General features: G+C 34.9%; 1 protein-coding gene across 7 annotated transcripts; it reads left to right on the forward strand.

Moving 5' to 3' along the window:
- Positions 1–1,602: 1,602 nt before the first annotated feature.
- On the forward strand, positions 1,603–11,716 carry LOC131054384 (serine/threonine-protein kinase AFC1). Of its 7 annotated transcripts, none has more exons than XM_057988886.2 (13): positions 1,603–1,987; positions 2,168–2,348; positions 5,260–5,286; positions 5,425–5,578; positions 5,757–5,805; positions 5,941–6,055; positions 6,366–6,457; positions 6,695–6,842; positions 6,980–7,044; positions 7,158–7,255; positions 7,866–7,971; positions 8,106–8,248; positions 11,163–11,716. In XM_057988886.2, the coding sequence occupies exons 1-13, from the start codon at positions 1,904–1,906 to the stop codon at positions 11,266–11,268; spliced, it is 1,368 nt and encodes a 455-aa protein (XP_057844869.1). In that variant the 5' UTR covers positions 1,603–1,903; the 3' UTR covers positions 11,269–11,716. The 7 variants fall into 7 exon arrangements, with proteins under 7 accessions (XP_057844869.1, XP_057844870.1, XP_057844872.1 ...); XM_057988887.2 differs by lacking the exon at positions 11,163–11,716 and adding an exon at positions 9,408–11,155 and having other exon boundaries at positions 1,604–1,987; XM_057988889.2 differs by having other exon boundaries at positions 1,605–1,987; positions 11,177–11,353.
- Positions 11,717–13,440: the final 1,724 nt, after the last annotated feature.

The following is a 13,440-nucleotide window of genomic DNA, read 5'->3' on the forward strand; positions in this document are numbered from 1 at the left end:
TGAGCTTGTAATTGATGATTTTCTTTGGTATATTGGTGTTCTTCATGTTCTTGGTCGTCTGGATGCTTGTAGTGTGTTGCGGATGTTCGAGGCATAATTCTTGGAGGTGTTTCGTGTTCGAGGTGATGATTTGGGTCCATGCTATGTCTTAGCCGACATTGCTTTGGTTTGCATGTGATAATTTGTATCTGATCAACTACTATATCATTGTAATTATTTTATGTGTGTTTAGTTGACTTTGTTGATCTTTCCAAGGCTGAGGTCATGTAAATGTAATAATCTTGTGTGAGGCATGAAGAGTGGATGAGTGTGAGTACGTGAGCGAATAATGTCTTGATCTTTTGGAAGTAGAGAAAAAGTGTGAAAAAGAAAATGAAAGTTGTTATGTGCTTAACCGGAACTGTAATCAGGCATCAAGGATGCTGTTTCTCAATTCATGATTTCCAGAAGTAATTCGTGATTGTTTGTAAGGTAGTGAGCCTTCCCTGTGTTGTAGCCCTTTTTATTTTGAGCAGTGAGCTCTAGGCAGTGTGCCTGAATGCAAGTGCATTCCCCATTGTAATACTTCTAATAGAGTATATCTTTTGTGGGTTCACTCCCACTGTGGTTTTTCCCCTAATAGGATTTCCACGTAAAAAATCTTGATGTTATGTGCATTTATGATGTGTTGTTGATTTATGCTTTCATGTTTAATTATCAGATCTAAGAATAAGTTCAAGTTGTGTAGGTTTTTGGTGACAACTGATTCACCCCCCCTCTCAGTTGTCTATCCTACTTCCACCATATTGGAACATCTTTAAGTACTGATTAGATGACATTTTGAAATGTGTAATTTTTAACCTTTGCTTGCATATCGAATCCCATAGTGTGTATCGTTACTACCCAAAAATGAGAACAATAGCTACAAACAATTAAATCACATATAAAACATCAGAAAAAATTGTCAAAATATAATATATCATTTAAAATATGTAGATATGCAAAATTAACTATAATGACTACTGAGATGCTTTTGCTAAACTCTACTTATTCTTTAATCAGGTAGCCTGAATAAACTGGGTTAGCCGAGGAAAGGAATTGCCAACATCAGACTCGTCAGAACAAAAGCACACTGACTCTATTTTTAGAAATACTCCCCCACACAACAGATGCAAATGCAGTAGATGGATTAGTAGACGGATCATTGGCAGACGCACCCACAAGCTCGGAGAAACAAGATTAGCAATATTCAGAATATTCATATTATATATTTGCCATTTGAACTGATATGATATAGATATAAGGCCTTTCACCTAGAAGGAAAAAGAATCCTAAGTGCGCTCAATAGAGTTCAAACCCTCAAAGGGGGCAGACACTAAACCAATTCTAATCGCCCTAAAATTATATTGGATCAGCCATATTGATAGGGGCCCTCGCCCATATAATTTTAGGGGCATCTCTCCAAACCAAAGGAAAATCTATCCAAGGTTAGATAATCTACCCCACTATGAGGCCCTCTCCCCCACCTCTCTAGTTATGTTTGGCGCGATTCGTTAACATAGAGGAGACTTGAGTCGCATAGAAGTCCGGCAATTTCCCTCCTAGTCAAGATAAAAGAAGTAAACATGCGAGGCTACAAATTAGAACGCATGATACAATTAAATATAAAATGCTAGAGCAAGACTAAAACTGGGAACACAGCGAGAAGCGTTTAATGTACGAACCGACGGATTCTCCCCTTAGGATTGCAAGGTCGCTCGTTTCCGCTGCTCAGATCTGTTCAACCCATTTCCCTATTCTTCGTAATTTGTCAGCGCATCGAAAAATCTGCTAAAAAAAGTGTTCAAACTCGTCGGGAAAGGCCGAGTTTTGGCCAGATCTTAGTTAGCTTCTGCTATTGTTGTTTTTGTGATTGTGTAGATTAATGGCCGCCACGGAGTGCGTGACAGAGAAACGGCCGAGGAAACGCGCGAGATTGACTTGGGATGTCGCCCCACTTGCTGAAGAGGTTTGTGTGTGGTTTTACAAACCCTAGATCAGATGTAGTCACGGGTTCGAGCCCCTCGCGAGACAGAGAGAGGGGTGTTGATGTTGATGTTGATGTTGATGTTGATGTGTTTGGATGATTGGTAAGTGGTCTAGGTCATATTTGACTGTGAGAAATGGGTGCGCTGGATACTGTGTGTAGGCTCAGCCAGCACCGTGTAATGGTGCCGCCCAGCCACGAGTGCGGTTTGATATAGAGCGTGCTCCTCCCCCACTCACTCCTTCAGTCAAGGCTTCTCACCGTGCCGCCTCTCCTCCTTGGCGTCCAGATGACAAAGATGGCCACTATATCTTCCAGCTCGGAGAAAATCTCACTCCAAGATGTAATTCTTTTTTCTTTTTCATTGTTTATTTCTCTGCTGCATATACTAAGTAATTCTGTAGGCTAGATCTGTGTGTTGTCCAGCACAGGTTAAGAAGCATATTTCATATAAGTAATCTGCTTCCTTGCTTGGTATTTTTTCCCCTCTTTTTAAAATTTTTTTTCTGGCCACGGAACTTCACCTTACCCTAGATGAAGATACCCTAGTCCCGGGCTTTGCATTACATGATCGTGTCACCCGAGTTATGGTTCACCTTGTTGGCTCGTGTGGATTTTAATTTCATTCATTCATTCAATCAGTTTTTGAGAGGATTTAGTCTCTATGTATACTTTACTTGTGGGTCGTCTTCTTGGCATACTGGGTTTCTTTTTTTTTTTTGAATTGATAATAATGTACCATGAATACATTACCAGTTCAAGCTGAAAGACAAATGGGTTTTGAATTCGAGTCATTTATTTTAAGAGGCCTTGATACTACATGCCTCTTTACACTTGAGTTGTGGGTGGCCTTCTTATCATACGAGGATTTCAATTTCAGTCATTTTATTTTAAGAGGACTTGGTATTAAATAACTATTTCGACCTATATTGAGTTGTAGGTGACATTTTTATATCATATGGGCATTTGATTTCAGTTATTACAGCACTGCCCCGGTAACTTTCTTTCTCTCAGTAAGAGGTCTTAGTGTTGCTTCTTCACGTCCACATCAGTTGTGGGTTGCCTTCTTCGCATAAGGGGATATTTAAAATTCAGTCATTTTATTTTGTGGCAACTTGGTATTGCCCATTTTAACTTGATTCGAGTTGTGGGCGGCCTTCTTATCATATGGGTATTTGAATTTCAGTTATTCGACTTATGAACCCATCACTTCCCAATTACATAATAACTTCTTGGCCTTTCTCTCTAATTTAATTTTTTTATTGCCTAAAATTTTCTTACTAGTTGGCATTTTTTAACTGTTAGATCTCGGATATCATTGGGCCCAGGTCAATAAGGGAACACAATGGCCTCATTTTTCACCGATTTTAAAATTTTAACTTTGACTGTTGGGAAGTGTTCTGTTATGAACTACGATTTCATTCTTATCAGACCCATGGGTGAATTACCCCATCTAGCTTCGAATTATACCTTACATAGGGATCCTGATCCAATGAATTTATTTCATGTTCTTCAAAGGATAAGTGCCATTAGTGATTTCTTTTAAATTGTTTCCTTATTTAAGTTTTATGTAATTGGGGAACTCTGCAAGAGCCTTCTAGAGTGCCAACTCTTTCTTTTGACATGGTTTCCGATTCAGGCCACATTCCTGAAGGCCATCTATGACCCAATCTTTGTATTAACTTCCAATTCAATAGTTTCTATGCAGTCATACACTCCTTTAACTTATCTTATGTCTCCAGCAAAATATCAAAATTTTCAGGGTAATATTTCGTCTATTGATTATTTTTCTCTCTTTGAGCTTACTAGCGAAAAATTACCGGCTGACATAGTTGGTACGATAGAATTGTTTTCCTATGTTATTTTACTTTGGGAATGAGAAACCAATTTTCTAATGCCACCTTATGAACGTGAATGTGATCCTAAATCTTCTCCACAACTAGTTATAGTTAACTAAATGACAAGCTGCCAGGAAAAAATATTGCGATTAGAGAAATAAACACACAAGATTTAATCCTAGGAAACCCCTCGAAAGTGTTGAACCAGTTTTGGTAGTGGTAAACACACTACTTCTGAATTATTTTTAAGGCTAGACAGATACAATGAGATGCCAAATATTGTGGAATACAATCTAATCCTCAGTACGTTTGGATCCATTCAAAATGTTTAGCCAATGTCATGAATTACAATGGAGTTCTACTTCTTTATAATCTACAGCACTCAAATTTATCTTCCATGATACAATCCAACTCCTTGTCCATATATAGATGCTGGGATATTATTGTGCAATAGAAGGTCCCATCAGCGGAACTGGAAAGATAATATTTGACTATTCGTTTCAAATTCTATATTTCTGATAAATGTTTTGAAATTGCTTCCTGCATGGACCGGTGTTGTTATTGTACGGTACTGAAAAAACCAGGTAATTACTGAGAGCTACAACTTCCGGAAGTGATTCCTCTGATTAAGTGAGACCCCTATCAGAACTACTCACCTAAAGCCTTAGATAACATGCTTGAATCTCTGGAGATCCCAGGCAACAAAATAAGTCGTATTCCACAGGATTGGCTTTGTTGCTTGGAAGGTAGCCATTTGTTATCCTGTCATGCACATCTGCTAAAAGTAGGCAAAGGTTTGTGTCAGTATACAATCTATAGCTTCACATGCTATGTTTATAGCTATTGAGATTTTCTGTCTTATGGGGATTATTAGTTGAAATTGGCCATTGTTTTCATCTTCACAATTGTATTTAATCTAAATTAATCATTGAGCATCAACTCTTCCAGTACTTCTGTGCATGCTGGAGTGATTGGGAATGTGGTCAAACTTCTAAGTTTACTCATATTTTTAGGAGATTGTGGAGAGTCTACAGTGAGCTGATCCATTTTGATGTTTGATATGTGTTTATATTTCTACTTGTCTGATCTCTTTACAGCTTGTAGGTGTTGGAATTTTTTGACTTCTTGTTGATTTTTTTCATTAGTTAATTGTTGAGTGTGATTGTGGAATTTGTTCTTCAAATTGTCCTATGGTGTATATTATGTCATTGATGCTTTCATCAAAGCCATAGTTTCTCTCCGAGTTAATATGGAGTTGGTATTTACATTTATACTTTTGCTCTTTGTAGTTGTCCAACTTACTTTTAGAATGCAGCAGTTTCCGGTAATGTTGCCCATTTACTTTTAACCTTCAACATCCATTTAATATTCTTCTTTTAAGCTGGGTTTAATTTGGTTTTCTTTTCTCTCTTGCAGACAAAATACTCAGCAAAATGGGGGAAGGTATGTCCCTAATTCAGGCCCATTGGAGATTTTCTTAATGTCATAATCTCCTGGACAGTAATACTTTTGCAACTTGTTTGATGGTTGTCAATTTTTTTAGCTTATTTATTAATTTGTTATACCTTTTGAGCTTGTCAGGGACCTTTGGACGTGTGTTAGAATGTTGGGATCGGGAAGCTAGAGAGTATGTGGCTGTTAAGATTGTTCGCAGCATACAGAAATATCGTGATGCGGCAATGATTGAAATCGATGTTCTTAATGTTCTTTCAAAGCATGATAAAAGTAGTTCACGGTATGTGCATATTTTTCTCCTCTAATGTGTATGCGTGCTTTAAAGTTTTTATATATGCCTTAATTTCTGTATGGTATGTGTTTAATCTTTTATGAAGATATGATTTTCTCTCTATTATTCCCTAGCTCTTGAGAATAGGATCTAGGAATATGGTTGGTTGACTTTTAAGTTTTTGCAGATGTGTGGATATACGGAATTGGTTTGACTTTCGGAATCACATTTGTATTGTGAGTATTAAACAATACTTCAGTTAAAGCTTTCTAAGAATATCTGATATGGTTTGTGGGCCCTATGAGCTTCACTGAGTAATAGTGTGATGAGTGTTGAAGCCTTTTTTGGATGAACTTAAATGATGTCAACAGGTTTGTGAGAGGCTTGGACCAAGCTTATTCGATTTTCTACGCAAAAACAAATATCGCCCATTTCCTGTTGATCTAGTCCGGGAGTTTGGTCGACAACTTTTGGAATCTGTTGCATGTGTGTAGATAAGATTTGTCCTTGTTGTTTTCCTTCTGCATCCTGGGGAGAACATTTTTTCTGTTGATGGTTTTGGTCTTATGTATCGTGAGTTCATGTTTGCACTAGTTTTTGCTTTGCTTTTGCAGTGGTGGCAGTAAGATTGACATTTAGTCACTCAATGCACAAAACAATTGATAATGAATCATGATGATGTTTGAGAATTTCTGTGATGGTTTAAGCAATACATTTTTGGGTTGGACTTGATACGTTTGTCTGGAAGGGTTTGGACAAAGTTCATTTTCCTAAAAGTCATTCTTCTCTATGGCAGATATGCATGAGTTGCACCTTATTCACACTGACTTGAAGCCAGAAAATATACTTCTTGTTTCTTCAGATTATGTAAAGATTCCAGATTATAAGGTAAGTGTATGTGGTGGATTGTGATTTTTCTTTGTGCTATAAGAAAGTTATGGAACGGGGATATTATTCTTGTCTCATTTCCCAGTTATTAAGCTTAGCACATTAAGTTTTGGCACATCTGTTACTTTTGGAAGCACATGTGCTAGCTTTGTTTAAGCCGTGTACTATTTTCTATGCTCCATTGTATGTTTTTATATCAATGCTAACTTCACTTCCATGGTTAAAATGCATTTACAGAGAACTTCAGAAAATGAAGTTTTTTTCAAGCGATTACCAAAGTCAAGTGCAATTAAGCTCATCGATTTTGGAAGTACGACATATGAAAGTAAGGACCATAGTTCCATTGTCTCCACAAGACATTACCGGGCACCTGAAGTAATTTTAGGTAGGATATCTGAGAGGATTTTTAAATTCTAGTAAATATTGGCAGCTGAGTAATGATTGTTTTATGACATGGATGTAATCTCACACATGTTTAATGACTTAAATGCTTAGCACACTTAATATTTAAGCGTTGTCCAGGTCTTGGATGGACATACCCTTGTGATATTTGGAGTGTTGGATGCATACTTGTGGAGCTTTGTTCTGTAAGATTCATTAGTACCATCTTATAGAATTTTTATGAATTGTTTGTGTGACTACCTGTTGATAATGTGTTAAATGGGATTAGAATCTTGGACCTGTTTATCTTAATCTTCAGGGAGAAGCTTTATTCCAGACACATGAGAATTTGGAACATTTGGCCATGATGGAAAGGGTCTTGGGGCCATTTCCTGAACAAATGATTAAGAAGGCAGAGTAAGTCACTCGTTTGTCTGTGTGGTGACCACTCTTTATATTTGGAAATCTATTTCAGTATTTTTTGCATGCTTTCTTCTTCTTTGCATTTTTTATAATTAATGCATGTAAACTAGGAGCCCTCTTCTCTTGTGCCATTGTGCAATTTGTATTTTATTTTGGTTTGTTTGGTTATTTTCTTCTTTGTTACTTTAGATTTTGCCTTGTGAAGATTTAATAAAAACATTGAAAGTTAGGCATGAATTAACAGAGAAATTAAAGACAAATTTGCAAAGATTGAATTGGTCTCTTCCTACAGTTTCAAACAAATCTGTATCATTCCTTTTGTCACAATTCGTCCATTGTGATTTAGTGCCCATTGGAGGGTTAATAGGAATTTCTAGTATAAATGTTTAATTTCTTTTGCATATCTGAACTTGTTGAAAATATTATAATACGAGTTCATGTGAAATGTCTGCAATCAATAAGCATTGAAACATTTATCTTTGTCATTATCCCTGAAAATTTTACTTTCCAAAACATACATTGAAAACTACTTGACAGTTTTTTAGACTTATCTCAACTATATTTACATAACTAACATTAACATATTGATATTCTATCATTACAGTCGTAGAGCTGAGAAGTACTTTAGACGGGGTACACGATTAAACTGGCCTGAAGGAGCAGCTTCACGGGAGAGTATAAGGGCAGTTCGGAAGTTGTTGGATCTACCAGTAGGGATATGTTTTCAGTTCTCCTTTTTTATGCACTTGGAATTGTTACATGCTTCTATTGGGATAATTTTCTATGTGGTTCGCTAAAATACATGGTTTGTGCTCTTAATTTGTTTTGGAACACTTTTTTGCAGAATCTGGTAATGCAGCATGTAGATCATTCTGCTGGTGCTCTAATAGACTTGCTTCAAGGTCTTTTAAAGTTTGAGCCTTCAGAACGGTTGACTGCTCGGGAAGCACTGAGTCATCCATTCTTTACTGATGATTATTACAGAAGGTATGAAAATGCTTCATACTGTTGAATGAAATTAGGAATTATTTTACAATTAACTCTTACATATTTCTGATGAAAAATTATTTAACATTTTGTTGTGGGTCAAGAATACCCAGGACAAGGTGACAGATTTGATTGCTCTTTCAATGGAATTTGTTCCTCTCAATTTTACAGCATTTTACAAGCAAGTATACTTCCCCTCACGAGGTAAATTATGGCCAAAGGTTATACCTTGCTGGCTAATGCTTTAGCCAAAGCCTGCTGTAGAAGTCCCATGTATAATAGTATATTAGTATACCAGTTATTCCAGTGGTTTCATATACAATTTCATTCTTGAGCTGAATGAAAAATTTGAATGAAAGCTGGTTGTTTTATGTGCAATAGATAATAATTCTCTTTTATGTAGCCCAAGGACATATATTTCTGGTTTTGAGCCTTTTTTGGGTGCAGCATCTTGCGTTTGTCAGTAGATTGCTTTTGGTTTGATTAAGTATTTTACCTTCATAAACGGCTGCCTTGATTTGATTGACCACTTTGGGAGAGGTCTATAATTTTTTTATAATAAAATCCATTAATGTTGAATGTTTTTTCTAGTTCACAAAATAAAGGAAAAAATGATTGCCATGATCATGATTCGCAGTCAGATATTTTTTGGTGACTGGCAAGTAACATGACTACTCTCATCTTGATGCAAAAGACTAAGCTGTTCTCATGTCAATGGTTAAGATGTGACTGGGACTGTTTTACTTTTCATCTCTCGGAACTTTTTTCTTCTGAATAAAACTGATATGTACGTGACTTAATTTTTGTCCTTGTCAACTTGTTGCCTTGTCTGTGTAACGGAATGGTTCAACCTCAAATTTTTTTCACAATTATGTTTATTAATTGCATTTTTTAAGGAAGAGGAAAATGTACTTGTTATTGGCTTTCTGATTTTCGTGTGTTTCCAACAATGAGAATGAGGCATGCACTTATGTGTAGAATGATGATTCTCTTTGGACGAATGGTTAATGACGGCCTACTTTTAAAGGCCAATTTGTTTTCTGTATTTTTATTTGGCACCAAGTGAAATATGTTATCTATACTACAAAACTGCACGGTTCTGGGGCTTTGAAATATGTGGTGGTTTTTAAAGTGATATTTCAAGGATTAATGTTGTCAGCTGGAAGCGGAGCTGCAGGTGTGCAAATACTACAAGGACCATCTCAAGCAGGGGATAAGCTTATGACTATATTATATAGAAATACAACCAATAGAAGGGGGGTATCAGGATAAGATGAGGACCACATATGGGTTCTTAAGAGTGAACAATCCTAATGACTGAGTATTAACCAGTAATTGGCTTTCAAGGTAATGGTTGTTGAGCACATGAAACTAATGATATTTTTTATAAAATTTATTTCTTTGTAAGTTTGGCATTTGTTATCAATTACCAAGAGTTGGAGATTACATTGGAAGTGCTATATGATGTTACCAAGAAACTTATTTTTAGCAGAGTTTCAAACCCAATGCACTTTATTGTTTATTTTGAGCGTCTGTGCGCAATTTTTATTTAGATGTCTTTATTTTTGGGAAATTTTGCATATTATGTAGTAGTTATTGTCTTACAGTTACTTTGTCACTTGCGTTGCCTATTATCAGAGTTTAACGAGGTAAACCAAAAAGTACACAAGCATCTTTCTTGTTAAGGTAAGATATGGCGAAATCAACCAGTGGACTTAGGTCTCTCTCCCATGGAGATTTAAGATAGTAGGTGAGTCCAAATAATTTATCAACCATAGTATCACTCTTGTGCAAAACTCTCCTATAATCTAGTTGCAGTACGGTTAAATTTTGTAACGTAAGACTTCTGGCCATTCTCCTATAATCTAGTTGCAGTACGGTTAAATTTTGTAACGTAAGACTTCTGGCCATTCTCCTATAATCAGTTGCAGTACGCTTTAATTTTTAAACATGGGACTTCTGGCCTATATCTATCCGTAATTTTCTGTTTGTGTATTAGTCCACAGAGTTATTATATTATCATTGATATATTTTTATATGTGAATTTGAACAGGGCATATTATGTGCCCCCTTTTAAAGACCAAACTCTCATGAGCAGTTTTTTTTTTATCGACCACCTTATGCTTATTTGATAACGATCGAGGTCTGAGATGACCCACAGAGCACAGAATGAGCTAGATTGATATTGTGAGAAAGATAATATTGAAAATTCTAAAATTGATAGAGATCAATAACAGCAATTCAAAAGAATCTTATTAGTTAAGCACCAAAAGGTGATCTGTAAGTGTTTGCCTTTGGAGAGTTTTACTAGATGATTTTCATCACAAGGTTTGAGGATAGCTTAGCTTGAATTACTTTGTACTATCCATTGTTAGCTAATGGAGTGTGTGTTTCTTCTGGTGTCAATTTTTATATGCATGTTTACCCTTCAGAATTAAGTTGGATTATAAAACAGACAAATTTCCAGTCCATGGCAATAGCTTGAAATGTTTTTTCAATTTGAATTTGAATCTTTTTTTTCCATGGCTGTCTATTTTCTTAATCCTGATGATGATGGATCACGGATTGTTATTGGAAATGTTGATGGGAAGAAGTGCATACAGTCAAATCTGAAACATTTTAAGGTACAACCTAATTTATCTTTATTTAATGTAGGTGATGGTATGAAAGGATTCAGGTTTTGGAGGCCAAACATAATAGTACATAAAAGTACAATCAAGAATAGAGTACTAAAAATATGTAGTTCGAAATGTAAGACGTAAAGGAGGATGTGTAATTGATTACGAATTAGTAGAAGGAACAAAAAAGAATAGCATTAAACCTTAATTATGAGGACATCGGTTCAAGTAAAAAGGAAAACCAAGAGTTCTTATTTTTGTTTTTCTTTTGTTTAATTTGCTATTGATCGTTGTAGAATTGTTGGGGCAGATGCTTCGATTCAAAGGACAGTACATCTTGAAAAAACGTTATGGACTGAAATGAAGGGGCAGAGCTTCGATTCAAAGGACAGTACATCTTGAAAAAACGTTATGGACTGAAATGAAGGGGCAGAGCTTCGATTCAATGGACAGTACAGATCTAAGAAATGAAGGGTATTAGATTGAAACACGATAGGGGACGTGGTTATTATTTTTTACATTGAACAAAACAAATTAGAATAAACCAGCATAATCAGAAATACATTGCAGTCACAAGAAGTTTGGAAAAAAATAGTCACTTCATCAAAAGAAGTTTGGAAAAAAATAGTCACTTCATCAATTGAAGCACTGTTTGACCATGGCCAAAGTTGTTTACATTCATGAAACTGTATTCCTTGTTCGGTGATTTGTTGGAGCTGAACCATGACTTTATTATGTCGAGAGGCATCTACAATGGCATCAAAATGTCCGTAAACAAAAATCCATTTTTGAAACAATTTGACATGCAAATGACAGGTAAATGCATGAAATATGCCATGTTTCAGTTTTATGGAGGTGTTATTTCATTACTTCAAATAAATTAGAACCCTCACCACTTTTCTCCAACTAGATTCACAGCTTTTTGCATGCAGCAGTTTAATGGATTTGTACTCTTGGTGTTTAGTATTTTAGAAGAATATTTATTTTAGAGATTACTCTTTTCTATTATAAGATATCTCTCGACATATTTTACATATATTTTTAAAATATAGGTATACTAGTTATGCTGAGAGGCATCTACAATGACGTTAAAATGTCTGTAAACAAAAATTCAATTTTGAAATAATTTGACATGCAAATGACGGGTAAATGCATGAAATATGCCATCTTTTGGTTTTGTGAATGTGTTATTTTATGATTCCAAATAAAATAGAACCCTGCCACTTGTTTACAACTATATTGAACTGTTACATTCAAATGATAGTGGAAGAGTGACATAATATTTAAAAAAGAACAATCAATAAAATCAAGTATCGTTGAGATTGTGTGGAGGAGTGAGCTTGCAATGTCAGATTCCCTTCTATTATAAGATATCTCTCGGCATAATTTACTTATATTTTTTAAAATATTTATATACTAGTCATTCTTGTTTGATAAGTTCTAGAGCTGTTAAAAATAAAGCAATATGAAGAAAGATGTAAGAATAAAACTTCAAGTTGTCACTTCTGATAAAAAAAATGTTACTGTTGTCCAATTGAATCAGCAATAATCTTGTTATGCATACTAGATTTAAAATAGTTTCTTTTCAATTAACCTCACATTGAAAATCGGAAGGCATTTTTTAAGCATAGCTATCTATTCTTTTTAACAAGTACGCGACCTGATGGATATGTTTCATATTAGGGGCAATAAGGGTTATTTGTTAGGAAAAAAATAATAATTGGAAAACGTGATTTAACAAGTTTAACGAGGAAGGTAGACAATGACTTTGATTAGATATTTTTTCACCATCAAAATGAACTCGTCATTTTTTGGGGCTGTTTTTTTGGTTTCTTTTAATTTTAAAGCGGAGTCTAGGAGTTGACCACACGATAACCATTAATTCATAAGGGGCATATATGATTACAATGGTTTTAGTTCAAACACTTTTGTGGATAATTGTTTTGATTTATTAAAAGTTTCATGATATGTGATTGAGTTTTTGGTGTAGAAAATTAACGAGTATAATTGTTCTTTGTTTTACATATTCCATTTTTAATCATCACTTTTTCTTTGGTTTTTAATAAAAAATATTATATTGATGTGTTCATTATAAAAAATATTATATAGATCAAGCATCAGTGAGGCTTTGCTTAGTTTTAATACAACTCTTGATATTAATCATATTTAGAAAAACAAATTGTCTTGTAACAATAATTAAGAGTACGCAAGGGTTTAAGGGAAAATTCACACTGAATTTCAATAATATTTAATAAGATAGGTAAATTTAATTGTTGCTATTGAAAAACTTATGATCAATAATGTTTTCACTATACATGGTCAATAAGTAGAACTTATGATCAATAATGTTTTCACTATATATGGTCAATAAGAAGCATTATGGGTAACATCAGCTGTGGTCCTTAAAAGTACATTATTATTAAATAAATTGACTACATGATAAGCATTAATGCAAGGGAGTTATATGTTCAGAATTGTTGTGATCAAACATTGCTTTCTTTCTTAAAGGTAGAAAGGATAGATGACAATAGTTAAAGAATGATTTGTTTGGCAAAGAAAGTTATCATACTTAGA

This window comes from Cryptomeria japonica, chromosome 3 (genome assembly GCF_030272615.1).
Source record: "Cryptomeria japonica chromosome 3, Sugi_1.0, whole genome shotgun sequence".
In the NCBI taxonomy this organism is placed as follows: Eukaryota; Viridiplantae; Streptophyta; class Pinopsida; order Cupressales; family Cupressaceae; genus Cryptomeria; species Cryptomeria japonica.

Coding starts and splice junctions, on each gene's coding strand:
- LOC131054384 (XM_057988886.2), top strand. CDS start 1,904: ATGGCCGCCACGGAGTGCGTGACAGAGAAACGGCCGAGGAAACGCGCG. Junction 6,056..6,365: donor ACTTTTGGAATCTGTTGCAT/GTGTGTAGATAA, acceptor TCTCTATGGCAG/ATATGCATGAGTTGCACCTT. Junction 6,458..6,694: donor TAAAGATTCCAGATTATAAG/GTAAGTGTATGT, acceptor ATGCATTTACAG/AGAACTTCAGAAAATGAAGT.